This window comes from Lactuca saligna, chromosome 9 (assembly GCF_052625555.1).
Source record: "Lactuca saligna cultivar CGN05327 chromosome 9, ASM5262555v1, whole genome shotgun sequence".
NCBI classification, from domain to species: domain Eukaryota; kingdom Viridiplantae; phylum Streptophyta; class Magnoliopsida; order Asterales; family Asteraceae; genus Lactuca; species Lactuca saligna.
In genome coordinates this window covers 189,164,354-189,176,107 of record NC_136425.1, presented here as the reverse complement: position 1 = coordinate 189,176,107, position 11,754 = coordinate 189,164,354, and the positions used below count along the sequence as shown (strand labels likewise).

The window sequence follows — 11,754 nt, the reverse complement described above, 5'->3', positions numbered from 1 at the left end:
TTGACCGGCCCTGTTTGTATGGTTGTTGGAAAATAGGTGATTGTGGAATTTGTGAGTTTGTTCGGAGAAGCATATTCATGAAACCTCTTGGTGATGATTCAAAATTCAGATATTAGCAAGGTGTTATGTTGAATGTGAATGTGTCGGTAGGCGAAGTAAGTGTGTGTCGGGTGTTTGGATTTTAACCCATTTTTAGGATTATAGTATAGAGAGAAAGAAATGAAAGTATGGTATGTTCTAGTGTAGAAGTTTTATTGGTATTTATAAATTTAGTTTAGAAGATTATTCTTAAAAAAAATTGTTTCAAACGGTCAAATTTGAAATAGTCATAATATCTCTCATTTATATTGCATCGTAGCAGCAAGCAACCATGATTAGTCACACTTACGCTGCATGGGGGTGGTAACCGAAAGAAAATCACATGTAACTTCTTGTGCCAACTTATCATACACATAGCAAAATAGCAACATTTTGTTTAGCCTAATATAAAATTGCTTACGAAAATCAAATAATTAATTCTAATCATCTCAAACTCCAAAAATGTTATTCTAAAAAAAAACTACATTCTCCGATCGATTAAATAAATTATATCTAAATATCTTCAAAGATTTTATTTAATAGGAATTAAGAAAGTGTAGGTTTTTCAAAACAAAAGGTTGATTTATTATTATTATTATTATTATTATTATTATTATTATTATTTTGGTTTGGATAAAATTTTCGTTTTTTTTGCAACGCTACAAAAGTTTTGGGGTACAAAACTTAATTAATATTTTGTTGGGGGGTGAAAAATACAATCTGGGTGAACATATTCTGAATAAACGCATCCAACGAAAATAGGGGTTTTGCCAAGAGGTACAGCTCCGCTGAAACAAGGGTTTCTTGGAGGAAGAAGATAACAGAGAAATCAGACATCCACAGATGGGAACCACCCAAGTCGAGAAGACTGAACAAGAGCTTCGGAAGGAGATCGAAGAACTCCACCGTCAACAATGGGAGGTATGTATAAAGATCCTAGGCGAGTTTGTTAATTTCTTCATGTATGCACACCATATGTTTGATAGATTACTCCGTGTAAAGATTACAGAGCGGCTTCGTGATCCTAGAGGTATCCGTCGTGGAGGTATGACTGCTTCTGGTCCACGTAATTTCGCCGCCGGTGGTCCAGCTCGTCAGCGTGGTTTTGTTAGACCTGTAATTATCTCATCCATTCCACACTCTATCAATCGTTTACTGCTTGTTTGTTTATCGATTAACTGTTTATTTCGTATAGGCGGATAGGAACGATTCAGAAGATCAACCTGCCCCAAAGAGGCGACTTTCTTCCACTGTTGTGAAGGTACGCGAGACGTAAAACACGAATTTCTAGTCGTTACTAGTTTTGATTTCTACTTTCTAATGTGAAACTCTTCTGGATTGTGAAGATTGAAGAAGGGGAGATCATCGAGGATGCTGTGGATGCTTCAAAGGGTGACGATAGCAACAAAGAAGCAACTCCATGGGGAGGCAATGCTGAGAACCAGAACAATAAGAAGACATCAAACTGGGCTAGGAGGGATGGCACTAATAGAGCATTCAAGGTTGTACATTTTGAAATATTTATTGTGGATTTAGTCATTTAGAGTCTAAGTGACAATTGTTTGATACTTTGATGTATGCTTATTCTGTTCTGATTTGATTAGGATTCTGAAGTTCCTCCATTTGAGAATGTTCCTAGAGTGTTACCAAAAGATGAGGACCCTAGCTTGGTTAATAGGAATAGAAGAATGTTGGGACAACTCCTTGGAACTTTGGAGGTAAATATTTATTGCATTTGTCTTTCTTGAATCTTGTTTCTATGGCATGATTAAATTTATTGTGTTTACTTGTTGATTTTCAGAAATTTAGAAAAGAAGACGTGAAACTGTCTGGATCAGAGGCGTTTATGAGGAGATCCGATTCTTTGAAAAGAGTGAGTTTATTTACATATTTGTCCTTCTTATATCCTCCTCTATCTTCCCTAGCTTTAGCCTCGAGGGTTGGGGACTATATTGTAATTTTGATCACTTGACATAGGCCGAGCAAAGAGCACGTGAAGAAAGTGAAAGATTGAGGCAACAAGAACGTGAACAAATTGCGGAGAAAAGGCGAAGAGACTTGGTAGGTTATTTTGTCTTTTTGCAATAAATAACAATGTATTTCTATTTATTATTTGTTTAGAATGGAATCTTACTTATATTCCTTCGTATTAAAGTAATGTATTTTGAAAAATCTACTACTCATTTATAAAAATTATTGAATTTTCACTGCTATAAATTGGATAGAATTTCCAAACTACAATGTCTTAATAAAGAAAGCATTCAAAGCACAATGTTATAAAGTTATAAACTTATAATAAGTAGGTTTTTCAAAGTACAATGTTGTAATAAAAAGAAATGAAAATATAATAAAATAATAAACAAAAAAAATCAAAGTATGTTGTTATTTGACTTATTTCATGTATATAATTCTTTATTTTTACAGACTCTTAGAGCACGAGTTGCTGCTAAAGCAGAGGAGAAGAAATTGGAACTGCTGTTTCTTCGGTGGAGTGAGCATCAAAAAAAACTTGGCAATTTTTTAAGGTTTGTAACTTTGTATAATGTATACGATTTTAATGTGTTTTTTTTGGTTAAAACTCCATATAACTTTACTAAATTGAAAAGATTCTAACTTTGGTTAATTTTTTTTATTTTTTATTACAGGTTATTTCTAATTTTGGTCCAAAAAAGTATCCATATTCACAATTTTATTGAGACAAAGATAAGTTTCTTCTCAAGTGGATGACTCGAAGATTCCTGGCTGCAGAATTTCTAGGTTAAATATATAAATATTGTGTTATAAAAACAAGCTCATTTTATATTTTTTTGCTGGATTTTATTTTTTTCAGGACCAAAACAGAGCCTGCTATTTATTATTCATTTGCAAAACCGCTTGATCAAGATTCAACTTTACTTGAGGAAAAGAAAGAGCAGGTGAGCTTCTTGCTATATTTTTATATTTGTGTGCAAAAAAAAAGTATAATATTATACAAAAAATGAAGTAAGCAAATATGTGGCAATGTTGCAAGGATGCAGCCTGCAGGTGCATAATGCATAGATGCTAAAATAATTTACATTTTTGGTCCTTGAGTATAGCTGATTTTTGCAATTTTGGTCCCAAAAAGTCATATTAATTGGAACAGGGACCAAAAATGTCACAATAACCTTTAATAAGGGACCAAACTTGCAAAAATCTTTTGGGACCAAAATTGAACAAATCAGTTGTACTCATGGGCAAAATTGTAATTTGCTCTACAAATAATAAAACGTCTAAATATATGGTTATGTTGCAAAAATGAAGGTACCTAATACTCTAGATACTAGAGTAAATTACAAACTTGGTCCCTGAGTATTGTTGATTTTTGTAATTTTGATTCCAAAAACAATTTTCTTGTAATGATGGTTTTATTTGAGATTATTGTAATTTTTTGGTCTCTGTTCCAAGTAAATAAAATGACTATTTTGGTCCATGAGTATTTGATATTTGCAAATTTGGTCCCTAATTAGTCATTTTACTTGGAGCAGGTACCAAAAACATTATAAAAACCTTAAATAACGACCAAAATTGAAAAAATCATTTATACTCAAGGACCAAAAATGTAATCCTTTATTTGTATATTCTCATATTAATTTTATGTCTCTTTGATAGGCATTTCAAGAATGGAAGGCTATGAGGAGAGAGGAATTATCTCAATACCAAAACCAAATTGTTGAAAAGTATGTTGCCAATGTGGAAAAAGAGCTTGACAGGTGGCAAAACGGGAGAAAACCAAGAAACGGAGGAAACAACAATGATACATTAAACTTACAAGAAACAATGGACAAAGAGCTTGAGACACATAGACTTGAACATGGGCCCAAGACACGTAAGATCCCAGGTGGCGATGCCAACGAAGATGAGGATGACGTGGAAGATATGAATGTTGGGGAAGATGACATGATGGATGATGTGCTGGATGTTGATGATAATGTGAAGCCTGATGCAGGCGATCCGAGCCCACCGGAAAATAAAGATTAAATATAATTATTAAGGTCGTGGAATTGATTTTGTTATTTTATTGATGTTATGAGTGTGGGCATGTGTACTTTTTTTTTTTTTTTTTTTTTTTTTTCTTTTCTTTTGGGAGTTTTGTTGTAATTGAATGATTTGGTGGTATTTAAGGGCGCATTAAAGATATTATAGACTTGGACACAAATTATATGGTATTATGGATGAATTCAGATAAGAAAATATACCTAAAATATAATAATTGCATCTGTTACTTTTAAGACAAACAACGAAATAGTTCATCAAAGTACTTTTTTTTTGTTCCATTTTGGCCTCTCTTGTTTGTTTTTCTTTTTGTCTGATGTTGGTGTTTTTTTCTTCCTGTTTTACTGGTTTGTGTTGGTTTCAACATGCGGCATGAATATTTTTTCATAAATTAATTATGCGGAATAAAAATAATGACATGGAATTTTACACATCATATAAGCTCGTAATTAGTGAGATTGTTGAAGTTCTACATGTTTTCAAACTGTTCTACAATAGTGATCGGTAAATGACATTGGCTTTGTAGGAAAGGCACTACTTCAAAGTTCAAACTTCATAGATTACATCTATTAAGGTATTATGTTTTAGGCTGTGTTTAACGTGTATAGTTGATAAGTTAGTTTATTTTTTCAACTTTTTTAAGTTGTTATGTTTGATGAGACAAAAAATAGCTTTTTAAGTTGAAGTTCTAACTTTTTAAAAAACTACTTGGAGTAGTTTTTTTTTTTTTTTCAAAAATAATCCTTAATTAATTATAGAAATGCACTCTTTTAAATGTCCATTTAAATCATTTTATATTTTTCATATAGTTTAACCAAACAATATTTTTTATCAGTTAGTTTTTCGGCATCAGCTGTGCGCCAAACATAATCTTAGTGTTTGTAGAAGATTGAAAATTTAAACACTAATCTTAGCAATAAAAATCGATGCATGCACAATGTAAAATTCCACAAACATTGGTGTTGCTGATTCACCAATATGGATCATAATTATTTTCTTGTTTTTCTTCATGAAACACTTATTTCTATAATCCGCAATGTGTATTAATGTATTCCAAACAAACCAAATTATAAAGGTCTTAGACTCTTGAAGTACCGAGATTCTTATAGAGCATGTGACTGAAAATGGGGGTAGATCAACATGAAAGTCAAGTACACGATCAATCCTCAAGTTCCTCAAGTCAAGTACAACATGAGGGTGATACTCATGATGAATGGTATTAAATGATATAATGTTTCAATCGATCTTTGAGCCTGAAGTTTATAGGTAATGTTGAACACTCATACCCTTTCTTGAATGAACTTGTGATAAACATAAACTTTGAGGACAAAGTGGACAAAGTACCAAAACGTTATCCTACATAAAATTGGAAGGATATTATTCCAATTGTTGGCATGATATTTGATAAAAGAACTTAAAACATATTCTTACAAACCTTCAACCGCAAATAGATATGATATGAGGCATAAGACAAAACACCTGTTAAATGTTCGATGTAGGAGCAGAAATCCACTCTCAATTTGCTTCCTAGATGAGCATCGAGAAAAAGCTTTCAAGTTAAGACATTAACTGATAAACACAATTGTTCTAAACATTTTACCTATATGATTTTTTTATTCTCCAAACTCCAACTAATTGAAATGTTTGATTCCTTTCCACAATCACATCGATAAGGATTTTATTGAGATTCAGTTTCGTTATCACAGCTTCTTATGGTCGATATAACATTAGTTATATGTTAAGATTTTTTTTATTTTTTTTTATTTTTTTAAATGATGTAAGATTAATGTACCATTTGTTATATTTCAAGAAAATTACAATCGATCCAAATACATGTATTTTATTATGATTAAGTGTTTATATAAAGATGGTTAATGTCATAAATGATTAATGAACCATATGAAATATTAAAAAGTATTATTGTTTCAAACGTACCAAAAGGTAAATAAGCAACTCAATGTTTTGTATATAAAATACCATTAAAATAAGAGTGTTTTTAAAAAAAGTCCGATAGTTTTTAAGCAACGATGTTTAGTACAAAAAAGCAAAGAAAAATGCTCTTTAAGAAAACATAACACGACTATTTTCTAAGAGAAAAAATTACATCAAAAATATAATATATTTTAAAAAATTCTTATTTTTAAAAATCGTAGTAATATTAACTACGGATATTTCTAAGGATGTTTTACATCTTTTTATTTTTTATAATTACATTTTCTATCCTATAGTTAAATTCTAGGTGGTTAACTTTTCAACGTACATTTAGAACTTTTGATCGTTAATTTTTTATTTTTTATTTTATTTTTATTTTTTATTTTTTTTATTTTATGTATGTATATATCGGTATAAATTCAAGTTTGTTTACGTTTTGACGTAATTTTGTGTACTCTTCCTATGTATAAGTCGGATCACATATAATACATTTTAAATTATTTGAATTTCGATTCATTAACTTAAAAAAATCTTATTCAACTGTTATAAAAACTTAAAAAAAAAAATATTAATTACTTATTTTTATGTACATATCGGTATAAATTCGAAATTCTTTGTGTTTCAAAGTAAATTTTATGTACCTTTATGTGTTTACTTTTGTATACGTTTCATACGTATGAGTTGGCCAAATACAATTCATTTTTCATTCGACAGTGGAGTTATACTATATAATAAACCTAAGTGTCGGGACACTTCTTTTTGTTCGACTTTAGTCCTGGCGTTTTATTTGTTGTCATTTTTGGTCCTTGTTTTTGTGATGTAATATATATGTGGCAAAATTTAGTTACATGCACCGTTTTATTTGCTCATTTTGGTTTTCTCTAATTTTAGGATTTTTTTTTGTGCCGCTTGCACACAAGAAAGACAATATCACAGTTCTTAATATTTCGGAGATCATTGTCACTCTAATATTTTCGAAAAACAGTATTTATGATATGTTTGTTATTAATTAATAAGGTTATTAAATTCAATTTTTTATTTTAAAAAGCAAAGTCAATATATCCTCACTCTCACTCCACTTATTCCACTTTTATTTTCTCATAAAGTCAAAAGAAAAGGTGTGGGTCCTTCCTTCATAGCTTACCTTTACACCCCCCTTGACAACCCCTTCGCCGGAGACCGGACTACCATGACCTCCCGCTACTATCCCAGCTCTTCCTCCTCCTCCGCCGCCTCAATCAAAGGCTGTTGCTGCTGCCTCGGCCTCCTCTTCTCCTTCCTCGCTCTCCTCTCCCTCGCCATTATCCTCGTCATCGTCCTCGCAATCAAACCCAAAAAGCCCCAATTCGATCTCCAACAAGTCACCGTTCAATACATAAACTTCGCCGCCACCAATTCCTTCACCCCCGCCGTCGATTCCCCCAGCTCCGCCTCTCTATCCCTCGTCATACGCATGCTTTTCACTGCCAAAAACGAAAACATAGCCGGGATCAAGTACCGCGATTCCACATTCAATATCATGTACCGTGGAGTCCCATTGGGTCGGGGCACAGTACCCGGGTTTTACCAGGCGGCTCACAGTGTGAAGAACGTACAGACGACTGTGTCGGTGGATCGGGTGAGTCTGTTGCAGACGGATGCTGCTGAATTGGTGACAGATGCTTCTGTTAATGATCGGGTGGAGCTTCGGATCATGGGTGATGTAAATGCTAAGATTCGGGTCATTGGGATTACTTCGCCCAGTGTGCAGGTTAGCATTTTACCCTTTATCTTCCTTCTAGAATTAGGGCATTGTGTCAATGGTGCATTGTTGCTTGCGTTTTGTTTTACTAGTATTTTAGTCAAACCTCCACATGCCTTCTTGCTAATTTACGCGGGTTTTTTGGGGTTGCATGTGGTGCTATCGTGCTCCTGCTCCCATCTTGAATGATTTTCTCGGTTTGAATCAGAGAGTAAATGCATGGATATTGTTTAGATATTATTTATTGGAGTTATTGTTTCCTTTTTGTTTTTTCAGTAATTAAAATTTGATATTATTTTTCATCTCTATGGAAAAACATTACTAATATTTAAGAAAATATTAAAAATTCATATTTATCCTTTTTAATATAGTTTTTACTTACATTTGAAAGATAATTCTTGAAGTTGTAAAAAACAATTTCTAGATATCTTTATTAGTTATAGATAAGCATCTTTCTAAAGTAAATAAATAAATAAATAATAATAAAATGTTTTTTATTTTGTACATATTTGGATTTGCAGGTATCTATAGATTGTTCAATAGTGATAAGCCCAAGTAAACAATCTCTAATTTCCAAGCAATGTGGATTCGATGGTTTGCAAATATGATGAAGCAATGTGGAATAATCTTCCTCTAATCTTTTATATATTAGTTAAAAATTTTGCAAAAAAGGAAAAATAGAATAAAATGAAGATATATGTAATTCTCTAAATCTTTATTATTATTATTATTATTATTTTTTATTTTGATTTTCAATTTTGTTCTTAAAATGTTTCTTCGCGAAAACGGCTAGAAGCAAGAAGTGTTCTTTTTTTTTTTTTACATCTTCATAATGTATTTTTGTTTCTTGATCTAATGTGTATTTTGCATCCATGATCAACACACTTGAAGAGCCCTAGAATATGGATACACACCAATCTTGATTTATATCCCTTTGACAACGTTTCGTATGGTAAATGGTAATGCATATAAGCATATTTTTGTTCAAATCACGTATCCATCACAACATTAAGTTTCGAATTTCAAATTATCTTTATTAGTTCACTTTGTGGGTCACTACACACAACAAATATACAAATAATGGCCAAGTGTTCTTTAGGTTAAACATAGAAAAACATAAAATCAGTACCAAATCAATATAAATAGTGAGGTTAAATCTAATCTAAATCCTAAAGGTTGGGTCTAAACCTTAATCACTAACATAAATAAGGTCTCATATTACATATGAAGTGCATAAATGGTACCTTTACCTACGTCACTATCCATATTCCTATGCATATGTCTATGTTTACACTCATATAAATATATCAATGCCTATGTCCATGCTTATGTTTATCACTTTATGTCTATGTCTATGCATGATGCTTACGCCTATTCCTTTGTCAATGTCTATTTTGTGTCTGTATGCTTACACACACACAAACACACACACACACACACATATATATATATATATATATATATATATATATATATATATATATATATATATATATATATATATATAGTCAAGATCAAATAAGAAGGAAATTTTTGATAGGAAGGTAAGAAGTTTTTTTTTCTATATATTTTTTCGCGAACAAACAAAATGAATCATTAGATGATTCATTTGAAAGATGATTCACAAGAAAAAAATTTCAAAAAAACATCTCGATGATTCATTTTTAAATAAATTAAGAAAAAACCCACTTTTATGACAATTTTAGTGAATAACAACAAAATCATCTTTCAAATTAATCATCTAATGATTCATTTTGTTTGTTCGCGAAAAAAATATGTAGAAAAAAAACTTCTTACCTTCCTATCAAAAATTTCCTTCTTATTTGATCTTGACTCTCTCTCTCTCTCTCTCTCTCTATATATATATATATATATATATATATATATATATATATATATATATATATATATATATATATATATATATATATATATAATTTTGTTATAGAATATTCTTTAAACTTAAGCTCTTATTATTTGTGTGTTTTTGTTAGATGGTTTTTGATATTGTAGTAAACTCATCTATCCCCTCATGAAGTCACCATTAACATATGAACTATAAGATACATCTATTTTTAATAAATACCTAGAAGCTGAAAAAAAAACACAAACTAATAAAGATGAATTATAATTAGAATATATTTTCAATTCTATGTGTTTCTTTTTTATTATATACTAAAATTGGACACCATATCATATTTTCATAATTTTTTCAATCATATATATTACAAATTAAGAGCATACATCTTCTTCAACAACGTATTACATTAAATTAAAATATAGGCATCTTTGTTTTTGCTCTAAATGTACAACAAAAACGTTTTCTTGAAATCTAAATGAAGTAGATGGAAAAATGTGGATATAAATTGAAATCGGGAAAATAACTTAAATCGCTTTTAATCTTTCAAAATCTTGATTATCATACTTGTATTTAGTTATTTCTAATATATTTGATCATTCAACTCGTATTTCTTAAATTAAATGGCTATAGATCCCTTTCACCTTCAATCTTACGACTAGAGCTTAATATATATGTGCACCTTCTTTTTCATTTTTATAAACTGTAGATAACAATAATCGAAGGAAATGTAAGGATTCAAACATGAAAATAATGTTTAGCCAAAAATTTTCAATTAAGCAAACATATAATTAGTAGGACTTGAAAATGTGAAAGTTATATATATATATATATATATATATATATATATATATATATATATATATATATATATATATATATATATATATATATATATATATATATATATATATATATATATATATATATGACCTCTCATATGAGATGGTGACTCCATACCGCTAGACCATTAGCCATTTAGTTTAAACTAGGTAAACATATCCACTTACCTTGAATTCTATTTTTTTTCACTGCAAAACGTAAACCTTCATTACAATTATTATTTTTCTTCATGATTTAAACTATTTTGATTATCAGCTAAACAATAAATTGTCACATTTCACCGTTTAAATCATTTTGATTATTTTTCTCTATAGATGTCATCACATATACTAAACACATATGGTTATTGCATAAGAAAGGAAAACAAGGAATCACAATGAATTTAGATTATGTTTGTGGCCTCACGAGCTCAAGCGTGAGTGTTACAAGACCACATCTTACGATATAACGGTATATGTGGTATGGATTTAGATTATGTTTGTGCTTTGGCCTGTCTTCATGATACGATTCCAGAATTTGATTTCGGCGATTTCACTAATAAGAACACCACCCCTCCATAAGCCTAACATTCATTGGCGAGTGCCATTTTTAGTAAAATTGTCAAAGACATGGAAGTTCACTGCAACATGACGATTAGGCAGAAAATAATTTTTAAGTGTCTAAGGGCCCCACATGCTTAGGATTTTTTTATGACTATTCCTATTGACGGTCTGTGCCGGCATATGTCGCTAGTGGAGTATCATGTTATCCTCAAGTATCGCCTTATGATCCCTTTATTTCCGGCTGACGAGACTTGCACTGTTTGTCGCAAGACATGCTTGGACTCATTTAGGGAGCATGCAGTTTATTGCAACGAGCTCACGGGTTTCAAGTACTGATACGATCTGGTTAAGGATGTTCTTTTTGACATATTTAGGCGTGCTGTGGTTTCTGTCAAGAAAGAGGCACTTTCGAATTTTCTGATTGATCCATTGGAAGGAAGATCAACACTTATACCAACTGATGTTTTAGTATTTGGATAAGCTGGAGGAAAACATACATGCGTGGATCTAACATGGGTTTCTCCTCTTGTGGGCTTGAGGAGTGGGGTTTTCACTGTAGGACAAAATGCTTTAAAAGCTGCATCAAGTAAAGTGACAAAACATGAGAAAGCGTGTCTGGAAAATCAACACATGTTTATACCCTTTGCATTTGATACTTTCGGTTTCCTTGCGCCAGAAATTGTGGAGCTACTCAATAGGGTCCTATGGGTCATGCATAGTAGTGTCATGACTCCTAGATATATAGA

General features: G+C 31.1%; 2 protein-coding genes across 2 annotated transcripts; both read left to right on the top strand.

Moving 5' to 3' along the window:
• The first annotated feature begins 805 nt into the window (after positions 1-805).
• LOC145017156 (protein-protein interaction regulator family protein) lies at positions 806-4,255 on the top strand. Its single transcript, XM_078975232.1, has 10 exons — positions 806-999; positions 1,081-1,194; positions 1,274-1,339; positions 1,425-1,580; positions 1,683-1,796; positions 1,880-1,951; positions 2,056-2,139; positions 2,503-2,603; positions 2,909-2,993; positions 3,709-4,255. Exons 1-10 carry the CDS (start codon positions 922-924, stop codon positions 4,075-4,077), a joined length of 1,239 nt encoding a protein of 412 aa, XP_078831358.1. The 5' UTR covers positions 806-921; the 3' UTR covers positions 4,078-4,255.
• A 2,849-nt stretch (positions 4,256-7,104) lies between these two features.
• LOC145017167 (uncharacterized) lies at positions 7,105-8,521 on the top strand. Its single transcript, XM_078975240.1, has 2 exons — positions 7,105-7,774; positions 8,287-8,521. The coding sequence occupies exons 1-2, from the start codon at positions 7,214-7,216 to the stop codon at positions 8,371-8,373; spliced, it is 648 nt and encodes a 215-aa protein (XP_078831366.1). The 5' UTR covers positions 7,105-7,213; the 3' UTR covers positions 8,374-8,521.
• Positions 8,522-11,754: the final 3,233 nt, after the last annotated feature.

Excerpts from the sequence above, each read along its gene's own strand:
- LOC145017156 (XM_078975232.1), top strand. The coding sequence starts at position 922 with ATGGGAACCACCCAAGTCGAGAAGACTGAACAAGAGCTTCGGAAGGAG. Across the intron at positions 1,195-1,273 it reads AGCGTGGTTTTGTTAGACCT|GCGGATAGGAACGATTCAGA; the intron begins GTAATTATCTCA and ends TATTTCGTATAG. Across the intron at positions 1,952-2,055 it reads GATCCGATTCTTTGAAAAGA|GCCGAGCAAAGAGCACGTGA; the intron begins GTGAGTTTATTT and ends CACTTGACATAG.
- LOC145017167 (XM_078975240.1), top strand. The coding sequence starts at position 7,214 with ATGACCTCCCGCTACTATCCCAGCTCTTCCTCCTCCTCCGCCGCCTCA. Across the intron at positions 7,775-8,286 it reads TTACTTCGCCCAGTGTGCAG|GTATCTATAGATTGTTCAAT; the intron begins GTTAGCATTTTA and ends TTGGATTTGCAG.